The sequence below is a fragment of the Entelurus aequoreus genome, linkage group LG01 (genome assembly GCF_033978785.1).
Source record: "Entelurus aequoreus isolate RoL-2023_Sb linkage group LG01, RoL_Eaeq_v1.1, whole genome shotgun sequence".
Taxonomy (NCBI): Eukaryota; Metazoa; Chordata; class Actinopteri; order Syngnathiformes; family Syngnathidae; genus Entelurus; species Entelurus aequoreus.
Genome location: NC_084731.1, coordinates 41,292,765 through 41,317,583, shown reverse-complemented (window position 1 = coordinate 41,317,583; position 24,819 = coordinate 41,292,765). Strand labels below are relative to the sequence as shown.

The 24,819-nt window shown below is 42.2% G+C and overlaps 1 protein-coding gene across 11 annotated transcripts in view; it reads right to left on the bottom strand.

Moving 5' to 3' along the window:
* ptprt (protein tyrosine phosphatase receptor type T) overlaps nucleotides 1–24,819 on the bottom strand; it is a 541,100-nt gene that overhangs the window by 32,447 nt on the left and 483,834 nt on the right. For all 11 annotated transcript variants that reach the window (XM_062050776.1, XM_062050836.1, XM_062050792.1 and 8 more), the window contains 2 exons: nucleotides 20,369–20,485; nucleotides 7,896–8,050 (listed from right to left, as the gene is read on the bottom strand). In XM_062050776.1, coding sequence (XP_061906760.1) covers nucleotides 7,896–8,050; nucleotides 20,369–20,485 — 272 coding nt within the window. The remainder of the gene's footprint in view (nucleotides 1–7,895; nucleotides 8,051–20,368; nucleotides 20,486–24,819) is intronic.

Genomic DNA, 24,819 nt, shown 5'->3' with positions numbered 1-24,819 from the left:
TATATACATATATATATATATATATATATATATATATATATATTTTTTTTTTTTGTATTGCCATTGTTTGAGAACGGGTTCACAAACTAAAATTATTTGTTTGTGAACCCGTTCTCAAACAATGGCAGTAAAAACTCTTCTGATTCTGATTCTGATAAAGGTATGATTTCCCTTATTGTTTTATTTCAAGCAATGTGGAATGCTCTTTGAACACCCCAGCTTTGCAATGTACAATATACTGGAGATGTGCTACTGTAGTTTTTAATGCACGACCTGTATTCCTGCAAAGTGCCTCACGTTAAGATAAAACAGCTGACAATGATGCACATGGACCGTAGCTCTTTCACACACACACACACACACACACACACACACACACACACACACACACACACACACACACACACACACACACACACACACACACACACACACACACACACACACACACACACACAGACACACACACACACACACACACACACACACACACACACACATTTGAGTCTTTAATAACACATTTTTAAGTGTTTTGGCGACCCATTCTGAGAGATGAATGGACAGACAGATGAGAGGTTGATAGATGGATGGAAGGAGGGGTGGTGGTGGTGGTGGGGAGGGGGCAAAAAAGAGGCATCGATGGAAAGACAGAAAAGGAGGGGTGAGGAGATGGAAGAGGAAGAGGAGGGAGCACCTCTGCAAATTACCTGTCACCTGAGTGATTAATGTTGAGTCCACAGCACCGTGTTGTGTTTGTGCGTGTGTGTTAGTGTGTGTGTTTGTATGTGATACAGGTACTGTAAGTGCCCCCGGAAATTGGAAGCGACTGCCATAACTTTTCCTGCTGTCTCCTCTCATACGTTCAGGTTTATTCACACGCGTGCTGTGTTTGTGTGTCTAACACCTGTCCGGTGTTTACTTCACAATTATATGGCGCCCCCTGTACCCTCAAGAAGGTGAAGTTGATTCGAATTAAATTGTATATTTTGTACAAAATCACAGCATAAGTAATATACGGATACCTTTCATAAGGAACAGGTTTTTACTAGTGCTGTCAAACGATTGAATTGAATTTAATTTGACTTTGTGGATTCTTTTGTAGTTTTTGTATCATGGAAGTATGTAAACTGCAGCTGTGGAGGAGCGATCGCAATATAGTCGGGTCTGCACATGCACATATTTGTACCAGTGTAACAATGATCAATCCATCCCCAACAAACACACACACACACACACACACACACACACACACACACACACACACACACACACACACACACACACACACACACACACACACACACACACACACACACAGACACACACACGAACACACACACACACACACACACACACACACACACACACACACACACACACACACACACACACACACTTACTTGCTTGCTTATGGTAGTCCATCGTATCCGATGATGACTTCCACTTCTTCTATTGGTGAGTTTTGAGGTGACTAAAAAGTCCAATACGAGAGCCACATGGTCTATTGCAATGGGGGCATATGAAGTCAGTGTTTGTTGTGGTCTTGGCTGCAGGGCCCATCTTCCTCCTCTGGCGTTTCCCTTCCCTCGCTGCGCTTCTCTCCTCTTCAAAATGTTGAAGGCCTGCATGGCAGAGTTGCCTCCAGAGAGGGCGATCTGAGGCAGAGCTTTCCAACTGTGTGTGCTGTATTCCACACCTCTTGAGAGTTATTTTCAGTTGGTCCTTATATCTCCGCTTTTGGCCACCTGCAGATCTCTGGCCATGATGAAGTTGACCATACAGCAGTTGTCGCGGAAGTCTATCAACTGACATTCTGATGGTGTGGCCGGCCCATCGCAGTTGGTACTGGAGAAAAGTGGCCTCCATGCTCTTGGTACCAGTTTTACTCAGGACTTCCGTGTGTGGTACACGATCACGCCATGTCAGCCCAAGGATCCGCTGGAGACACTTGATGTGAAAGTTCTCCAGCTGTTGGATGTGGCGGCGATACAGGGTCCAAGCTTCACAGCCATATAATAGTGTGGAGACACAGATGGCTTGGTAGACTGCCACCTTGGTACGTATGCTGAGGTCTTTGTTCACATACACCCTCTTACGCAGTCTACCAAAGGAGGCTGAGGCAGACCTGATTCGATTTTGAACATCATTGTCCATGCTGCAGTTTTCGGAGAGGATGCTCCCAAGATATTTGAAGTCTGGGACTATTGCTAGGGGCTTGTCATCGATGTTAAAGACAGGTGATGGTGGTCGAGTTGGCGGAGGGGAGTTCCACTGGCACAGTACTTCCGTCTTTACAGTGTTCACAGTGAGACCCAGTCTACTATAGGCCTTCACAGCAGCTGTTAACGTCGCCTGCAAAGCCTCTGATGTATGTGCCACGAAGGCACAATCATCAGCATACTGTAATTCCACGATGTTCACAGTTTTGACCTTGGTAGTCGCCTGCAGCCTTCTGATGTTAAATAAGCTTCCATCCAACCTGTAATCCACCAGCACACCACTGCTCCCCTCAACTTCTTTGTGCAGTAGCCAGGTGGCACTCATGAGGAAGATGTTGAATAGTACAGGTGCAAGCACACAGCCCTGTCTGACACCTGTGGATACCTTGAAAGGCCTAGACTCATGTCCTCCTGTTGTCACCTGAGCCATCATCCCCTCGTGGAAACTTTGCAGGATGTTTACAAACTTCCGCGGGCAACCAACCCTGAGAAGGACCGCCCAGAGCAAGTCTCTGTTGACCGTATCAAAAGCCTTTGATAGGTCCACAAACGCCATGTATAGATCTTGATGTTGTTCCCGACACTTCTCTTGTAGCTGGCGTGTTGTGAAGATCATATCCACAGTGCTGCGATTTTTCCTGAAGCCACATTGAGACTCAGGCAACAGGTGTTCCGTTATGCTCTGTATGAGTCTTGACAGCATCACTTTGGCTAGAACCTTGCCGGCAGCAGACAGGAGGGATATTCCTCTACTATTGCCACAGACAGACTTCTCACCCTTCCCTTTATATATGGTTACAACATTTGCATCCCGCCATTGCTGGGGGACTGCTCCGCGCTTCCATATATCAGCAATATAATGGAAAATTGCTCTGGTACAGAGATAGCCTCCCTGTTTAAGGATCTCTGCAGGGATGCCATCCGGGCCAGGGGTCTTGTTGTTCTTAAGTGACCTAATTGCAGCCAGGACTTCAGAGAAGGTTGGTGGAAGATCCAGTTCTTCAATAGTTTGGTAGCTGGGCAGCTCATCCAGCACTGCCAGATCAGGGGTGGCAGGTTGGTTTAAAAGTGTCTGGAAGTGTTCCGCCCATCTATCCACAACTTGTTTCTGGTCCTTTATGAGGGTTGAGCCATCAGCCGACTTCACCGGTGAGAGAGAGGAGTTCCTGGGGCCATGGATGGTTTTCACAGCATTATAGAAGTTGTGCATGTCGTTCTTCACTGCAAAATGTTCAATTTCTTGAGCCTTGTCAGTCCACCAGTCATTTTTCAGTTTTCGTAGAACAGACTGTACCTCCTTCCTTGATGTTCTCCAGTGCTGCTTTAGCCTGACGGATGTAGGGTTGTTCAGGGCTGCGTTATGGGCCTTGTGCATGGTGTCCAGTTTGGTTCTGATGGATTCTGAATTTTCGTCGAACCAGTCCTGATGCCTCCTACGGCGGTAGCCAATAGACTCGGCTGCAGCCTCATAGAGCTTTGAGCTAAGGCAGGTCCAGTTGTCATCAACACTGCCTTCAGGGCTCAGGAAGGGGTCGATTTCCTGGAGCTTCCCTGCAATGGAGGATCGAAGGCTGTTCCGGGCCTCGTCTGCTTCAAGCCGGGCACAGTCCAACCGCTTCTTTCCAATTTTTCGGAGACGAACAGGGGGACGTACTGACGCTCGCAACTTGGAGATAATCATGCGGTGGTCAGTCCAGCAGTCAGCACCTCGCATTGCACGGGTGATGTGCACGTCCTTGGTGTCCTTGCGTCTCACGATGACGTAATCCAGCAGATGCCATTGCTTGGATCGTGGGTGCATCCAGGAAGCCTTGTGTTTATTTTTCTGTTGGAAGATTGTGTTGGTGATTGTCAGGTCATGCTCAGCACAGAGACTGAGTAGCCTCATGCCATTGCTGTTGACCTTCCCGATACCGTGCTTCCCAATCACTCCTTTCCATATGAGGTGGTTTTTCCCCACCCTGGCATTAAAATCACCAAGCAGGAGGATTTTGTCACTGCTAGGGATGCGCTGTAGGGCCTCATCTAGTTCCTGGTAGAAACGGTCCTTTGCCTCATTCTCGGATGGTAAAGTTGGCGCATAGGCACTGAGAAGAGTTGCGTAGCGGTGTTTTGCAAGGGGAATACGGACAGACATGAGTCTTTCACTTATGCCGGTAGGTGTTTCAGTGAAACTGGGTAGCAGGCTGTTTTTTATTGCCAAACCAACACCATGGTGATGCGGACCTTCTGTAGGGTAACCCTTCCAGAAAAATGTATAACCTTGGCCTTCTTCCTTTAGGGATCCCTCATCCAGAAGTCTGGTCTCACTCAAGGCGGCGATGTCAATACCATAACGTCTGAGCTCAGCAGCAACAAGCGCAGTTCTTCTTTGCGGCCTGTCAGGGTTGTTGTCCAGGAGGGTTCTAATGTTCCATGTAGCCAATTTCAGGGGAACTTGTTTATTTTTTGTTTTTCGACCGCGGTAGTGGAATGTCCCGGTAGGTGCGGTATCCTACCCGGGGTATGAAGAGTGGGCAATGTTTAGGCCACCTTTTCTAGGCCTTCCCCCAACTTTGGGGTGAGCAGTGTGGCTCCTAAATAGGGCTGCTCAGTCATACAGGGGTCTGCCGAAATCAGCTGCCACTCAATTCCCAGCTGATAGCGACCATTATAGCCCTGTATCGCTGACGTGCAGGGATCTGACTAGAAGCTCCCAGTTCATTCTAACCTGCCCCCGTTATCAGACATCCTGACGCCGTCAGACTTTGTGCTTCAGAATCCAATTGCTGTTCTGGATCCACCAAGGTCAGAAGCAGAGACCTGTGCGGTGATATGTTTTAAGTGCCTCTGGGGGTGCACAGTTCCCAGCCGCACTATCTTCGCCACAAAGAGATGGAGCCTAGTGGCAAGGGGGAAACCCAGGACAACCAGCACCTCTTCATAGCTGCAGGAGGCCGCCGGAACCCTCAGTCTGTCGTGGCCCGCCTACGTGTGCCTCCATCACGGTGCTTTTCTCTCTGGGTGTGCTCCCCTAGCCCTTGTCTTCCTGGACTTACCCGCAAGGCAGCGGGTCGATCCCCTACCTTTTAGCCTGCAGTCGCGAGACTCCAAATACTGTATGCTGCCACGAGGAGGCAAGGTGAGGGGTCTTAGTGAAGGAGAGGCTATGTACTGACCTCGGAAGGCTTACGCACTCGGCTTCCTTTACCCAGCTGGGTCAGTCAGCGGCAGGAGCTATGCGTCACATGCATCCCTACATGCAACGTCTCTCTAGCATGCTGCACTAGACGCATCACTACACCCTGCGAGCCAGGCCCACAAACACTATTTAACCCATAGATGGGGCAGTGGTTGGCGGACGCCAGGGCGTGTCCACACACCGGTGGGCCTGCACGTCTCGCCTCTGGGGCCCACTGCTGCTCCGAGATCCCCTACAGTTTAGCCTGCGTCCGCAAAGACGCAGTTTACCGTGCGTGGCCACGAGGAGGCACCACAGGAGTCTTGGTGGTGGAGAGGCTTTGTACCAGCAGGAGGAGGCTTACGCACTCGGCTCCTCTTTTCACCCACCCAGGGGCTAGCTGGTGGCGATAGCTGTAAGCAGAGAGTAGCAAGCAGGAGCAGCATGCAGCATGCATTAACTACAAGCACCTTCTGCCACAAATCTAACGCACTGACGCATCACACGCACCCTGTGCGCGAACACACACACACACACACACACACACACACACACACACGCAATCTTGTATTTGTTACCTTCTTGAGAACTCTTTAGGACCACCCTTTATAGATATATAAAGATGTGTATTTACATTAATAATATATACATACTATGCAAATATAAAAAAGCTTGTTGTGAAAAATGAGTTGGAATTTCACAAGAAAAAGGTCACAATTTCACAAGAAACACATTTGGAATTTTGGCAGTATTATAATAAAAGTTTTAATTTTACTCAACGCAAGTGACAATTTTATAAGAAACACTAAACATGTGTGCAATATTATGATAAAAGTTGGAATTTTACTCAATAACAGTTTCAATTTTACAAGAAAAGCTTAAAATGTTGGCAATTTTATGAAAAGAGTCAAAAGTCTAAATATTATAAGAAAATTTTAAAATGTTGGCAATATTATAATAATAATCGGAATTCGACTTGGCAAAATTATGACAAAATTCATAATGTTACTCAAAAAATGTTACTATTTTACAAGAACAACAAAAAAAGGGCAATATTGTGATACAAGTCAGAACTTTATATGACAAATGTCATCATTTTGCAGTAAAAAGTAATAATTTTATATAAAAAAGTAATAATTTTAAAAGAAAGTATTGCAATACTACAGAAACAGGAAGAATATGAGAAATTTTATAAGAAAGAAGTCGACAGAAGTGAAAAAAAAGACTGCTTTTAGTTACATTTATATTTTTTCAATGTTTTGTTTGTATTTGATTTTTAATCTTCATTATTTATTTCAAGTTATTATAGTATGTCTCTATATACATATTTATAATTTTTTTTAATTCATTTTGGCCAAAGGAGGCGCATTTAATTTTCTTACACACACTTGTTATTACATATGTTGGCTAGAGGGGAGCACTTTTAAAGCCAACATAGTTATTTTTGAAAAAACCCTCCTTTTTGGGAATACCCTCATTTTGATAGAATTCACCAAATGAGATCTCTATTTTTTTGTTTTTTGTAATGTGCTTAAGGCCGATGACAAACGAGTCACGGACCACAGATGGCCCCTGTGCCGCACTCTGGGCAACCCAGCTGTAGAAGCTAACTGTTAATGGCCACTATAGTCTTAGTACCGTAGTGTATTTGTTCATCCTACAGTCACATATGGGACGTGGGTTATCTTACGTCAGCACCGGAAGTCGTAAAATCAGCTGTTAATCTGGCAGGTTTTTTCGGGGATGAATAGGGAAGTCCTTCTTTAGCTGCCATCTCGTTTTATCATATATTGCTGCCTTTGCCCCTGTCAATGTTTAATTTTGTATGCACGTTAAATCAACAAAAAATCCTGACTTTGGAGCAATGTTCACGGACTCTAGTTTTGGCTCTCTATTAGATGCGATGGTTTTCCGTATTGGGACCATGATTTATGTCCTAACTTGTTCACCGGTCCTCATATGGAAGGTACTTTTCCTTGTTGATGTCTCAAGAAGGGTAGAAATAGAAGAACACACACATACACACACACACACACATACACACACACAATGCGCAGCCCAAATGTAACTGTTGAGGAGCAATCGCATTACAGTCGGCTATGCAGCACACGTCTGTGTGTGTGTGTTTTTGACCCCTACAGCTGTAAACCAAGGGGAACACTGCGTCTTTTAAGACATTTATCTTTGTGTATGTCAAAGCTCAGTCCTCCCCTTGCTGACACACTTGTCACCATATGTCACGCAAATAGTCTCACTGATTAGTCACTGTCCTCCAAAAGATGTTTAGCGATGACAGCATTGAAGAATCCAGTTCAGGCATGTCATTAGCATGTAAGTAATAACAAACTATTGGATTACATCCTGAAGGACACGTGGTAAATAGAGTACAGCACTTTTTTTGCTAACAACTGGCATGTCAAAGCTTATGTTTATGTGTGTGAGAGGAGGTGTGGCATTAGACAATAGAGCGGATGAATAGACATGAGAGATTAGAGGAGAAAATGTGGCAGTTTTACCTGCAGTGAGCAACAATGGGCCCGGCGTCAGGCGGGTTGAGGAACTTGACCTGGCGTATGAAGCCCAGCAGTCCGGTGGCGTAACAGGGCACGCCGTGGTCGGGCCAGCTGGTGAAGTGGAACTGTCGCAGTTCTCGGAGTTCATGGTGACCCTTCTGGAAAAACAACACAACCAGATGGTCTGCTCGCTCTTTTTAAAGAATGTTCTTCTTGGTTTCAAACACGCTTGACAAATTAGTTTGACTGCGCTAGCATACCAACTAATGTTGTCCCGATACCGATATTTTAGTACCGGTACCAAAATGTATTTCGATACTTTTCTAACTAAGGGGTACCACAAAAAATAGCATTATTGTCTTTATTTTAACAAAACATCTTACGGTGCATTAAACATATGTTTATTATTGCAATCTAAGAACAATTTATTCCTTAAATAAAATAGTGAACATACGAGACAACTTGTCTTTTAGTAGTAAGTAAGCAAACAAAGGCTCCTAATTTGTCTGCTGACATATGCAGTAACATATTGTGTCATTTTCCATTCTATTTTGTCAAAATTATGAGGGACAAGCTGTAAAAATTTATTATTAATTCACTTGTTCATTTACTGTTAATATCTGCTTACTTTCTCTTTTAACATGTTCTATCTACACTTCTGTTAAAATGTAATAATCACTTATTCTTCTGTTGATTGATACTTTACATTAGTTTTGGATGATACACACATTTAGAACAGGTATCGATCCGATACCAAGTAGTTACAGGATCATACGTTGGTCATATTTAAAGTCCTCATGTGTCCAGGGACATATTTCCTGAGTTTATAAACATAATATGAATTTTTTAAAAAGGAAAAAAGATTTTGAGACAATGAAAAATATATATGTAATCATAGTAGTATCGATACGCTATTGTACCTGGTATCATTACAGTGAATGTCAGGTGTAGATCCACCAATTGCATTTGTTTACATTCAGGGTGCTAGCTTGCTGTTAGCGGTTAGCTATCGTATCCTCCTACGGTGTGTAGTGAAGCATGTTTAGCTATTCCTCGTCCTGCAGGGATGATTCTTACTTACTTTATTTGTCGCCATGGAGGCGAGGATTAGTGATTTAGAAGTAGTTAAAACACTGCCGACTGCGAATGGACCTTCGCCGCTAGCTAGCTAGCCATGTCTTAAAGCACCTCTTCCTGAGGGTATTTCAGTGTTATAACTTCACATTTATTGTTAGTTTAGTGCCAAAATGTGTCTGTTCTCCCTTTTCTATCTACACACTGTGTCTGCTTGTAAGTACTCCGTGACATGCTCCTCTGCTCACAAAACCAGCAAGTCATGACTGACAATGCGCCGTCATGCTTGGGAACCGGTACTTTTCAAACAGAGCATAGTATCGTTTGTGATTCATTAGTACCGCGATACAGTACCAGCACCGGTATACCGTACAACCCTAATTTTAAAATGCTAACAATACCTGCAAAATGAGTGAAAAAGCTAGCTTTCTATAATTAGCATGCTAACGAATGACTAACATTAGCAAGAAGCACTCTGACTTAGGAATAGTTTGAATCGGTTGAGAAATGTGGAAGTTGTTACACGTTTTTAATAGAGAATAAGTGTCATGGAAAAATGGAAAATTTGAGAATTTTGGGGATGTAACAAATAGATAGCATGAATGTCCTGAGTAAGTGGAATGTTTTGATGACGCAAAGCTTGCAAGGCATTTTTGGAACTTTGAAAATTGTTAGCTTGACTTTCGAGGATGAGTGGAATGTGTTGATGGCGGAATCTTTGAATTGTGGGAAATGTGCAAGTTTGAATAACTGTCCATTAATTTCTAAGGAAAAATTTGAAACTTGAAAGCTTGAATGCACGTCATGCATTTGTTTAAAAAACCGTGGTAACTGCCATGGCCCTCCTTGGCAGTTTTTGGACTCGTGTTTATTCTCCTGTGATTGGTGTTGTTCCTGTTCCAATGCTCTTGTTTTCTTATCTCCACTTTCTCTGTGCGTTCATTTCCTGCCGCTTAACCTCCGGCCCGAGCAATGCCTGCCTCGCCTGTTACTGATTAGCAGTTGGAACACACCTGTGTCTGGTTGCCAATCAGGTTGCTTCCTATGTCTGGGTCGGATCATTGTTTGTTGCTACCTCAACAAGTATATGCAGTTTGTGCACTCCCTAACTGCATAAGTTCTCCTCTGCTCCCATTTAAATACATTTTTACCTGCGCTACGCCTGTTGTCTCTGCATCCTGGGGTCACGCTTCACGTTTTGCTTTGCAAAAAAACTGTAACAGTTTCATCTAAAGTCCTGTACGGGTTCATTTTGAAGTGAACTATGTCACCGAGCACACCAGTCAGTCTTCTCACTCATCTTTACCATTAAATAGGTAATTTGATTTGTTTTTCCTACATCTAAAACACTTCCTTGTGGTCTACATCAGTGGTCCCCAACCTTCTTGTAACTGCGGACCGGTCAACGCTTGAAAATTTGTCCCACGGACCGGGGGGGTGGCATGGTATATATATATATATTTTTTTTTTTTCATAAAAAAATACAATCATGTGTGCTTACGGACTGTATCCCTGCAATACTGTATTGATCTATATTGATATATAATGTAGCAACCAGAAATATTAATAACAGAAAGAAACAACCCTTTTGTGCGAATGAGTGTGAATGAGTATAAATGGGGGAGGGAGGTTTTTTGGGTTGGTGCACTAATTGTAAGTGTATCTTGTGTTTTTTATGTTGATTTAATTTAAAAAAATATATAAATAAATAAAACAACTTTTTTTATTTTATTGTATTTTTTTCTTGTGTGGCCCGGTACCAATCAATCAAAGGACGGTGGTTGGGGACCACTGGTCTACATAACATGTAATGGTGGTTATTTGGACAACATTTTACATAGATTATGTTTTACAGATCATGTTCAAGCTGCTTTCTGACTAACTTTTCAGGATGCACATTTTGTTGGCTGTCTTTTTTACGTGCCTCCACTTCGACAGTGTCTTCTCCCCGCCATCTTTGTTGTAGTTTTCAGCGCTTCCATGTAGGGTCAACTGACAGATATAAGTTAGAAATATACACTACTTTGCATTAATTAGGATGCGTGTGCATGTACGAGCCAGTCTGCCCCACAACAAGCAGATAGACAAAAATAGGAACTAATTGACTACAGCGTTGGACCACAACGGCGGACACGTCTTGGGGTAAAACTTTACCATATCCGCTGACGTCACCCATGGGAAACATTTTGCAAATCGGGCAAATTCCTAATGAATAGTTTAGCGGAAGACTCCATGGTTTGATTTTTAAGATTTTCGGACTTATGCAGATCCCAAATACACAACAGCAGGTACCAACAGGTACCAAAGTTAGTTGTGAAAAAAATCTGTGCCACCAAGCCTGCTAAGTGGCCTTGTGGTTAAAGTGTCCGCCCTGAGATCAGTAGGTCGTGAGTTCAAACCCCGGCCGAGTCATACCAAAGACTATAAAAATGGGACCCATTACCTCCCTGCTTGGCACTCAGCATCAAGGGTTGGAATTGGGGTTTAAATCACCAAATGATTCCCGAGCGCAGCCACCGCTGCTGCTCACTGCTCCCCTCACCTCTCAGGGGGTGGAACAAAGGGATGGGTCAAATGCAGAGGGTAATTTCACCACACCTAGTGTGTGTGTGTGACTATCAGTAGTACTTTAACTTTAACCATGAAGTCAAGGAGAATGCGTGGTCAAAATAAAATATGTGATTAATCAGTGTTCATACGTGATTATTGCAATGTTTTTTTGTGGTTAATCCCATGATTAACTTTGACATTCTTAATTTAAAAAATAAACACTGGATTCATTTTTGGAGTAGACCTCATTATTTGATTTATTTCTCAACCTGTTCAAATAATTTGAAAAAATATATCCTTCTCATGAATAGAAAGAGATTCCGTCCTGCAGATGCCATCAGTCACAGCCCATTATGGCCCTTCTGGGAAAGTCTGGAGGACCATCAGCGTTCAGCAGGACTCTGGGAGCCACGCTGACTTATAATGAAATTGAAATAGTTCCCTTGGATGGCAAGATGGCCGCCTTTAATGAAGGACATGACGACTCAGTGCGGTCCATTTGTCTCATTTAGCACGCGGATAAGAAATCTCTTGGATCTCCTGATAGACCTCCTTTGGGAAGTTTCAACTTGAAAGGATGACTGACTCACTTCCAGCATGGCGCCTCAAACAGGACATGAATATAATTTGTTTTGGAATTTGATGGCAGATTCAGGGACATAACGTGTTAGTGTTTGATGGATGTTAACTTCCTGAGGTCAGCTAACGTGTCAGGTGATGCTGTCAGCTTCACACTATGACAAAGTTCAAAATGCTGCTAACTAGGGTTGTACGGTATATCGGTATTACTATAGTGCCGCGATACTAATGAATCATATTCGGTACTATACTGCCTCTGAAAAGTACCTGTCCACCACCCCCCCGCGGCTCCATTGTCGTGACGTCGTGTCATTTCTGGTTTACGAGCAGACGAGCATGTTCGGCAGCGCACAATCACAGAGTACTTACAAGCAGACACAGTGTGTAGACAGAAACGGGAGAACGGACGCATTTTGGCTTAAAAACTAACGATAAAGGTGAAGTTATAACACTGAAACGCCCTCAGGAAGAGGCGCTTTAAGACATGGCTAGCTAGCTAGCGGCTAAAGTTCAGCCACAGCAGTGTTTTAGCTACTTCTAAATCACTAATCCTCGCCTCCATGGCGACAAATAAAGTATGTTTCTTACAAGTATCATCCCTGCAGGACGAGGAATAACTAAACATGCTTCACTACACACCGTAGCTCACAGGTGTCAAAATGTAAACAAACGCCATTGGTGGATCTACACCTGACATCCACTGTAATGATACCAAGTACAGTAGCGTATCTAGTCCATATTACTATGATTATGTCGATATCTTTTGGCATCACAACATCTTCTTTCGTTTTTTTTTAAATGTATATTATGTTTATAAACTCAGGAAATGCGTCTCTGGACATGAGGACTTTGAATATGACCAATGTATGATCCTGTAACTACTTGGTATCGGACTGATACCCAAATTTGTGGTATCATCCAAAACTAATCCAAACAACAGAAGAATAAACAATTATTACATTTTAACAGAAGTGTAAATAGAACATGTTAAATGAGAAAGTAAGCAGATATTAACAGTAAATGAACAAGTAGATTAATAATTCATTTTCTACCACTTGTCCTTAATAATGTGGACAAAATAATAGAATAATAAATGACACAATATGTTACTGCATATGTCAGAAGCTAAATTAGGAGCCTTTGTTTGTTTACTTACTACTAAAAGACAAGTTGTCTTGTATGTTCACTATTTTATTTAAGGACAAACTTGCAATAAGAAACATGTTTAATGTACCTTAAGATTTGTTGTTAAAATAAAGCCAATAATGCAGATTTTTTTGGTCTCCTTTATTTGGAAAAGTATCGAAAAGTACCAAAAAATATCGAAATAATTTTGGTACCGGTACCAAAATATTAGTATCGGGACAACACTACTGCTAACCAATGAAGAGACGTTCTAATGTTTATCCGACAAACATGATTACATTCATGGAACCTGCATTACAGTGATTTTTTGAATTGTATTTATTTATTATTTCAATACAGTGGATCTGCTGCATCTCCGTGATATATTCCCCCTCTTTTAGACAGCAGAGGAAGTGATCTTTTCCGTGGATCCCAGTGGATCTACACCGGCGCTCGCCTCCTCATCAATAATTCACTAGGATTGATTCTACTTGCAGACTGAGCAGGTCCTAAAAGAAGAGATTATTGTCCTCTCACTTCAGGTAAGAACAAGGTCATTTGCTCGAATGGCAGCCACTCCTAACCCCGTCCCGGGCTGAACTAGATGGATAAGGTGATAACCATGAGCATTATGATAACAAATTTAACTAATAATAGTAATATGTCTCTATAGTTACAGAAAGAAACATTACCAAAGGCTTCCTAATAATCCTCTGTCTGCTCTGTCGTCCACAACTTGCAGATATTCTCTGTGTACGTTTTACGCTTGAAAAGTGTTTGTCCATCTCAAACATTCATTTATATGAAAGTACCACTCATAGTCACACACACACTGGGTGTGGTGAAATTACCCTCTGCATTTGACCCATCTCCTTGTTCCACCCCCTGGGAGGTGAGGGGAGCAGTGAGCAGCAGCGGTGGCTGCGCTCGGGTATCATTTTGGTGATTTAACCCCCAATTCCAACCCTTGATGCTGAGTGCCAAGCAGGGAGGTACGGGTCGAATTTTTATAGTCTTTGGTATGACTAGGCCGGAGTTTGAACTCAGAACCTACCGATCTCAGGGCGGACACTCTAACCACAAGGCCACTGAGCAGGCTTTTAAGATTTTAAGATCAAACTCAATTTTACATCATGAGAATATTTGACTCAGCTGGCCACCCTTGTCCTTGCAAATATGACATATGATGTCAAGCAGTCCCACCTTGTCCAAATCTCATCAAACTATGTTTGTATTCATCATTTCTTTTTCTTACTTTGTACTTACCTATGCTACACTAATAACAAAGGTGGATTGGTGCATCCCAAGTGATGTTCCACATTTTGTTTAAATACTTTTACTTTTGACACTTAAGTACATTTAAAGGCCTACTGAAATGAATTGTTTTTATTTAAACGGGGATAGCAGATCCATTCTATGTGTCATACTTGATCATTTCGCGATATTGCCATATTTTTGCTGAAAGGATTTAGTAGAGAACATCGACGATAAAGTTCACAACTTTTGGTTGCTGATAAAAAAAGCCTTGCCTGTACCGGAAGTAGCGTGACGTCGCAGGTTGAAAGGCTTCTCACATTTCCCCATTGTTTACACCAGCAGCGAGAGCGATTCGGACCGAGAAAGCGACGATTACCCCATTAATTTGAGCGAGGATGAAAGATTTGTGGATGAGGAACGTGAGAGTGAAGGACTAGAGTGCAGTGCAGGACGTATCTTTTTTCGCTCTGACGTAGGTACAAGGGCTCATTGGATTCCACACTTTCTCCTTTTTCTATTGTGGATCACGGATTTGTATTTTAAACCACCTCGGATACTATATCCTCTTGAAAATGAGAGTCGAGAACGCGAAATGGACATTCACAGTGACTTTTATCTCCACGACAATACATCGGCGAAGCACTTTAGCTATGGAGCTAACGTGATAGTATCGGGCTTAACTGCAGATAGAACCAAAGGAAATAAACCCCTGACTAGAAGGATAGACAGAAAATCAACAATACTATTAAACCATGGACCTGTAACTACACGGTTAATGCTTTCCAGACTGGCGAAGCTTAACAATGCTGTTGCTAACGACGCCATTGAAGCTAACTTAGCTACGGGACCTCACAGAGCTATGCTAAAAACATTAACTATCCACCTACGCCAGCCAGCCCTCATCTGCTCATCAACACCCGTGCTCACCTGCGTTCCTGCGATCGACGGAACGACAAAGGACTTCACCCGATCATCGATGCGGTCGGCGGCTAGCGTCGGATAGCGCGTCTGCTATCCAAGTCAAAGTCCTCCTGGTTGTGTTGCTGCAGCCATCCGCTAATACACCGATCCCACCTACAGCTTTCTTCTTTGCAGTCTTCATTGTTCATTAAACAAATTGCAAAAGATTCACCAACACAGATGTCCGGAATACTGTGGAATTGTGCGATGAAAACAGAGCTTTTTGTATTGGATACAATGGTATACTTCCGTTTCAATGATTGATGTCACGCGCATACGTCATCATACATAGACGTTTTCAACCGGAAGTTTCGCGGGAAATTTAAAATTGCACTTTATAAGTTAACCCGGCCGTATTGGCATGTGTTGCAATGTTAAGATTTCATCATTGATATATAAACTATCAGACTGCGTGGTCGGTAGTAGTGGGTTTCAGTAGGCCTTTAAGTACAATATAGGTACTTTCCGACTTTTACTTTCAGTAGAAGCATTTAAGTCCCATCTTAAAACTAATTTGTATACGCCTTTAAATAGACCCCCCTTTTAAACCAGTTGATCTGCCGTCTCTTTTCTGCTTTTCCCCCCTCTCCTGCGTGGAGAGATTATTAGGTGACCACAGATGACGCGCTAGCTGTTCAAAGTCAGGACCCGGGGTGGACCACTCATCTGTGTATCAGTTGGGGACGTCTCTGCGCCGCTGACTTATCTCCACTCAAGATGATCCCCTGCTGGCCCCACTATGGACTGGACTCTCACACTATTAACTAGATCCACTCGACGTCCATTACACCGGTCGCCCGGGGCGCGGGGGGTCCCCACATCTGCGGTCCCCTCCAAGGTTTCTCAATGCCCTGATGTGGGATCTGAGCCGAGAATGTCGTTGTGGCTTGTGCAGCCCTTTGAGACACTTGTGATTAAGGGCTATATAAATAAACTTTGATTGATTGCTTTGATTGATACTGAAGTAATAAAAAGTCAGTAGATTTTACAGTATAAGACTGGCCGAATGGCAGAATTTTCCCGCAAAAACAACAAGTAGTACTGTTTTTTGATTTACAAACCACTGTAAATTTTAATGTAAAATTCCGGTGACTGAGCTGCCAGTTTTTATTACCGTACATCCTACAGATTTTATTTTTTTCCCGTGTGACTTTAATTTCTACCAAAGGTATTTTCTGGTCAGACACTTTCAAGCAGGGATGCAACTATATGAACATTTCATATCATGGTTATTGTCACCAACATTTTTATGGTTATCATTATTATCACGGCATTGTTGAACTCTTACACACTTATAACCATGTTTCATTTACAATAATAAATACAATAAATAAATGGCCATACAATATACTTTCTTGGAAGAAGAAATGTGTTCATAATAATAGTGTTCTGACGACTTAAAAGCTATATTATTTTTGAATGTTTAAATATGTTTATCTTCTTCCATTTTAATTTATAATTTTTTATTTAATGATAGTAAAAACGTATTGTGTGAGTCACATTCCGTTTATGTCCCACAAATTATCTTCCTGTTGTCATATTGCTTTGAGTATTAATTGATTGCTCTGTCTAAGACAGCATAGCCTGAAGGTTTAATGTGCACAATTAAATATTTTAGTCGCCCAGACATTAATGTGTTTTTACAAGTTTAGATTGGGTAATATCTTTTTTTTTTTTTAGAGAAAAACATTAATGTCTCTTGTTTTCATAATAGCATTTAAAGTTCAAGTTAAAGTACCAATGATTGTCACACACACACGAGGTGTGGCAAAATTATTATCTGCATTTGACCCATCACCCTTGGTCACCCCCTGGGAGGTGAGAAAGCAGTGAGCAGCAGCAGTGGGCAGCAGCGTAGCCGCGCCCGGGAATCATTTTTGGTGATTTAACCCCCAATTCCAACCCTTGATGCTGAGTGTCAAGCAAACGAGCTCGCTTGCTTTTCCCTTATTTAAGGGAGCAGTGTTGCCGGTCCATGAGTTTATCAAAGTATTATCAATCCCGGTTTTACAATAATTTTAATTTAACATGGTAATAGTAATTGTGGAAAGTTTTACCATTGTTTATCACTATACTCTTTATCCTGACATTCATACTTTCAAGTTATAAGACTATATATAAGACGGAAACAGTGTGCCGCTGTTGTTGAGTAGAAATGGGGAACTAATACTAATGCACTTTGGCCATCCATCCATCAATTTTCTACCGCTTGTGGGGGGCCTGGAGCCTATCCCAGGCAGAAGGCAGTGCCAACACAGATAGAGAGACAACATTTACACACTAAGGCCAATTTAGTGCTGCCAATCAACCTATCCCCAAGTGCATGTCTTTGGAGGTGGGAGGAAGCCGGAGTACCCGTAGGGAACCCACGCAGTCACGGGTAGAACATGCAAACTCCACACAGACCCTGAGGAATCGAGGAATTAAAACAAAATAAAAATGTCCTTTATAAAAAAAAAAATATTGAAAAATGACATGCTTCGTTTTGCAATGTATTTTTTAATATAAAGCACCTTTTTATAAACTGCTTCTCCTTGAATCATTTCACACACACACACACACACACACACACACACACACACACACACACACACACACACACACACACACACACACACACACACACACACACACACACACACACACACACACACACACACACACACACACACACACAAGAGCAGTAAAATCAAGCATGTCTTTTGACCTTCTCACAAGCTGACGGCTCATTTGCAAAGATGTTCTCCCTCTTAGCGTCTCACTCTGCCACATTCTCCTGCTCCCTTAATCTCCTAGGATTTGCTTTTAATAAACCTTTTCATTAAGATCATGTTCGCCACGTTCCGTGCAATTAAAACTACTTAACGGGGTGACGAACCTGCACATTAGCTTATTTTTGTTGTGCAACTCAGTTTTTTATTTCGCGCACACACACACACACACACACACACAAAGAAGAAAATTCACTGGAGTTTCAAATCCGCTTTTCCTTTCAAATATTATTGGCATGCACACGTGCACACACACACACACACACACATGCACACACACACACACACACACACACACACACACACACACACACACACACACACACACACACACAGAGAGGTGATAGGGATTAATGGCGTGCTAAACGAGCTGACAGCGTGGACTGTGAGACATGTCTCCGTAAGCTGCTTTGGCGTGCCTAAGGAGGAAAAGCGAACACAGGATGGAGGCAAGCGGCGAGGAAGACGGGAGAGCGACGTGACACGGCAAGTGTGGGAGGGAAAGTGAGCAAAGTAACGAGCTGGAGTTCTTCTAACACTTTTCCTGAAAAACACACTGTGTTGATTTTGACTTAGTCTGCAACGAACGCCGCCTTCGCATTTCGGCAGCCAGCAGTTGTCATGGCGGCATCTTAGGGAGGATAAGCAAGAGGATGACTGACACCAGAAGTAATAACGCTGGAAACAGACTACCGTATTTTCCAGACTATAAGACGGACTCAAAATCTTTTTTTTTTTACTCGACCGTTCGCCTTATAACCCGTTGCGCCTAATGTAAGGAATACGTTTGGTTGAGCTTACCCACCTTGAAGCTATTTTATTTGGTACATGGTGTGATGATAAGTGTGACCAGTAGATGGCAGTCATACATAAGCGATACATGTAGACTGCAATATGATGGCAGTCTCACACACAAGATATATGTGTATACTGCAATACGTCTCAAGTTAACAACACCAACATTTATATGCTCCATTGAAAATATAGAACATTACACACTGCGCTTAAAAATCTATCAAAATGTTTTAGTACGACTTTGGTAAGCTATGAAGTCGCACCACTTGACGGCTTTAACATACAAGTATTATTATGGTGTGTGTATAAGGTAAGACATTATCTGGCATTTTGTTTCGCAATATTATGCAAAATCAACTTTTCTTACCTTCTGGTACCTGCTGATCTGTATTTGGGATCTGCATAAATCCTGAAAAAGTGTGCACGTCTGCGCCAACACTGTAATTGATAAGCTTATTCTTTTTCTCTATCTTCTTGTTGTGTGACATTCATCCTCCGCTGTTACCATTTGTAATATAAAGTAGTGTAAGTTCTTACTTATATCTGTCAGTAAACTCGACATGAAAGCGCTAAAACATACCGGTGTAGTGAGTTAACATTATTCACCCAAGGAACTTTAGTTATTAGTTTCGATCGGACGGTTTTTCACGGGACACATTTCTGGTGTTGTTGCTTCCGGATGAGGAGATGCTGCTCCGTTATTACCATGAATTGATTAACGTGGACCCCGACTCAAACAAGTTAAAAAACGTTTTCGGGTGTTACCATTTAGTGGTCAATTGTACAGAATATGTACTGTACTGTGCAATCTACTAATAAAAGTCTCAATCAATCAATATTGATTTCAGTAAAGTCTGAATGTCATTAAAACAGTTAGCTCCATCTTTTGACACTTCTTCCACTCCCGTCCTTTCACACTACACTGCTACAACAAAGATGACGTGGAGAAGATGCTGCCCAAGGTGAGCCACGTAAATAAGACCGCTCACAAAACGGTGCATCCTGAAGCGACTGTCAGAAAGCGGCTTGAAGATGATCTGTTAAAAATTATCTATGCAACATTTTGACCAAATAACCACCATTACATGTTATGTAGACCACAAGGACGTGTTTCCATTTAGAAAAAATAATAATAATATGACTCTTTTAATGCACCTTATAATCTGGTGCGCCTAATATATGAAAACAGATCAAAAATAGACCATTCATTGGCAGTGCGCCTTATAATCTGGTGCGCCCTATAGTCCGGGAAATACGGTAACCGCTAGCTTGTTGTTAGCTCCTCGTTGCTAAGCACGACCAACATGAAAATAAGTCCAACTCCAGCCTGTGTCTCGCAAAAAGGATCTCTTTACGATGCCTTACCTTTTGGACGGTGAAGGTTCGAATGACGTATTCGGCCAGCGGCTCCGTCTCCACCAAGGTGACCTTGATGTCGCCGTAAAGCTCGGTCTCATCGGGCCAGTAGCGCACACACTTCACCTGCACAGACGGGGTTAGGAAGTGGACATGAGGAACAACAACATGAACATGACAGCCACGTTTCCACGGATACCAACAACCTGACTACAAATCCCACTTAGTTTCAGTCAGGTGCGTCCTGAAGCTTCCCTTGGTTTTGATTTTTGTTATCGTTTGTGTACGTAGCGAAAAAAATTGCGTGACTGAACTATCCATCCATCCATCCATCCATTTTCTACCGTTTGTCTCTTTTTGGGTCGTGGAGGGTGCTGGAACCTATCTCAGCTGCATTCGGGCGGTAGGCGGGGTACACCCTGGACAAGTCCGTGACTGAACTAAATTTGACTAAAATACTGTAAGGAAAATGTTGAATTATGGGGAAAAAGTGGAACATTTTGAATCAGTTGAGGATTGTGGAAATACAGGTGGTCCTCAGTCTTTGTTATGGCTTTTTCTGGTGACAAACGAAATCCCATGAAAGTGTACAAAAAGACAAAGGAGGACTGTAATAACGTGCGCGTAATACGTAGTCGCGGGTCACTACACCAAAGGGGGGAAACTGTTCTTTAAAGTTAACTTAACTTAACTTTAACCTCTATTATATACCCGCAAGTTTGAAGCAGCGCCTTCTGGTAGCAGCGTGCCACACAAAAGGAAAGTGAAAGTAAAAAGTGAAATTAAAAATTAGACGTTGGCCTCATGCCCGATCAAACAAATAAGCAAATGCTTATTTAATAAGCAAACTATAACCTGCTACCCAAGAATGTACAACAATTATTCTCTACTAAAGAGGAGGAATATAACCTTCGAGGAAAATCTAATTTAAAACATGTGTATGCACGTACAACACTTACAACCTTTAGCATATCTGCATGTGGAATTAAATTATGGAATGGATTAAGTAAATAAATTAAACATTGTACTGATATGATCCAGTTTAAGAGGTTGTTCAAGTTAATAGTGCTTCAAAGGTACAAAGAAGAAGAATTATGAGAAACACGTTCAACCTTATTGAAAATAAGATATTCTTCATCTCAGTATGTGTATCATGACTGACTTAATTATATATTACACAACTGCTGTATTAATCATTCACGGATGTCATTGTGCTACATAAAGAAGTCAGTAAATGAATGTATATATCTGTCAACGCTCTGAAGTGGGAAAGGGGTAGGATTAAATAAGCTTTGCTTCTTCCTACTCCTTTGCGGACATGACGTAAAGAGAAATTATATGAAATTGTGTGATGTATTATGCTGTAAGTGTGTTCATGTTCGAAAAAAGAAAGAAAGAAAGAAACCTGTGAGAAGATTTGCTCCTTTGAAATAGACAACTAAGCAGCGTAGTGGTGTCATTATTGAGACATCCCCCTCCCAATAAGCCTGTCTGTCCCTTCCTTCGATGCCTATCTGTATTGATAGTAAAGCATATTTGCAAGTAGCAATGATGTTAACAGTGTAAAGTATGTAGCATCATAATTGAATATAATTATAATATATTATAATATCATCATCCACATAGCTTATGTGAAACAAGAACTCACACATCTTTCTCTTTTCTCTGTGTTCTTAATAGTAAAAAACTGCTGACAATGCAGGTAATGGGGATACTGTAGCAGCTGCTTTAAGGACATAATTCACCACACCTGTTTACTTGACTTTGTCATTGTGGAGGGCGGCGTGGCCTGCGGGCCTGCCGTGGAACGGGGTGTGCAAGGACCGGCCTCGAAGACAGCGACAGATGAGTAGATGGCCCAGGTGGGCCTTGTTATCTAATCACCTGTCGCCCTTATTAGCAGCAGCCGGACCGAGACACGGGGTGGAGTGGCAATGGGAGCCAGAGAGAGAGAGCGACACGGACAAAGAAAAGGACATTTTGCTGGAAAGCAAACGGCTCTCAACATTGATAAAAATAAAACTGCCACGAGAGCCCACTTTCAGGGTACAACACTGTATGTGGTGGTCCGAGGAACCCACTAGAGGTCAACCTCTACAGTCATCATTATTCACTGTCATTGTTCGAATGTGAACATAACAATGTTGTTCTTGCTTAGCATTCATATATGCAGTTAAGAGTGAGTATTTCAGAGCGGCCCCTTTAAGTGACCGTCAGGAGACTCACCTAAAGGTGGGGGTTTGTTGTGACCGCCATTTTGAGTCGCTTGATGTTAGGAGTCATTCATTCTCGTCTTTGATGAATAAATGACGCACATGTTTTTGTGTGTCAAACGATACTTCAAGTTGTCTTGCTTTCACGCTACAAGCGCAACAATACGATCTATTCCACCTATAAAGACCAGTGAAAACATGCTGTGAGTATATATAATATAGATGCAATATTTACAGTATTATGCTCATTTAAAGCATTACTGTAACTTATTTCCTGTGTGCACGGATTTCACAGAGTGCATAGCAACAACTACTTATGTCAACAACAACAGCAAAGAGAGCACTTAATGTGTTTGCTAAAACTAATGACAGACTTCACGAGAGTCTTGGAGTGTTATCATGTAGCACTGGCAGTGACGTGCGGTGAGGTTCATGGCTGGTGAGGCACTGACTTCATCACAGTCAGATTTGCAAACATATGAACCCTAAAGAGTATCTTATTCACCATTTGATTGGCAGCAGTTAACGGGTTATGTTTAAAAGCTCATACCAGCATTATTTACACATACAAACTGTAGCACACAAAAAAGCACATTTAATAAAAAAAACTTTATTATGGTCTTACCTTTACTTATAAATGAAGTCCATGCGCCGCTCCTTCTGAATAAAAGCATCGATAACTTGTTTATAGAAGTCTTCCTTATCTTTCTTCAGTTTTAAAAGTCTCTCTGTCTCGATGGAGATCTTCCTTTAAATATTACCTCCTGCTTCGATTGAAAGTCCAGTTTAGAAAACTGTTTTATTTTAGATATGTAATCCAGTCTAGGCGAGAGGAAAAAATAAACGATTGCTGCCGCTGCACTTGACTTGCTAATTGTTGCTGCTTGTTGTCACTTATTCTGCAGCCGAGTAGTCGCAAGAATGATACCTGGGATCACCAGCGCCCTCTACCACCATGAGGCGTGCCTCACCCAGTGCGTCTTCACAGCCGTTTTATCATTGCTCAGCACAAGAAATACGTTACACACATACAGTTGTTGACAAAATACACTGTACATTATATACCTCAGCTAACTAAAATATAGAAATTTATAATATAATTCACCCCCCGCGACCCCAAAAGGGACAAGGGGTAGAAAATGGATGGATGGATAATATAGTTTATATAGCAATACGGTCTCACTGCACAGCAGGCCAGCAGTTAGCCGAGTCATTGCGCAATCCATGGTGAGGCTCAACTGGCTGCTGACTCACCGCAAGTCTCTTCTCAGTATTTAAACGGCAAATGTGAAAATTCAGCGATTTTTAATAAAAATAATCTAAAACTGGTGAAGTTTAATAAAAAATAACTTTATAGTATAATCACTTGATACATATAACAATTTTTTTTTTTTTTTCTTTTTACATTTTTTTTCTTTTCATGATGGCACATGAGGCCCCGCCTCACCTGCCTCCCATGACTGCACGTCACTACAGCAGTATTGCTAAATGTTTCAAAAAGGAAACACAAAACAGTGACTGACAATATCTGCTCTCACTGGGATGCCCACTGATGGTTGTATCTTTCAGCACTTGTGCTCTCCTTGAGCTGCTAAATTCCAAATAATCCTCACTTCTCAGATAAAAAATGTTTGGTAACGATGTTGTCTGGTTTTATGCTTCGTTCCATTTTTTGACAGCCAAGTTGCGAGCCATATCCAACAGGAAGGGGATTCATATGGCCCCATGTGTCACAGTTTACCTGACACAGGAAATGTGACAAATTGGGGGCCGCACTATCCACTTAAGCTGGCAGATGGCAGTAGATTGTTGAACATCTTTAAATGTGTTTTGTGCCATATCCCACTTTGACCACGGCATCAGTTGCTATGTAGGGTGGCACTTTCCATAATTTTAAGCGGACTGCATTCAAAATGTTTAACCTCCTCCCCGCCTCCCCAATTTCCACTCACACAAGATCCACCCATCCTTCCCTACTGTAGTATCAATTGTATTGGTTCAACCTTTTACTATACATATGAGATGCACGGTTCATAACCTAACCTTTACTTTTACTACCTCAAAGGTGAAGGTCAAGCTTCTTCTTATTTATTTTATGGCGGGTAAACCAATGTATTTGCAGCTAAGGCTAGCGAGTAGCTAATAGCTGGCTACTCGCTAGTGATCAGAGGAGCAGTGTGAGCAAGGCCATGTGTCGCTACGCCAGAAAAGTAGTTCCTTTGTGTTAGCTCTCATAACAACAATGTC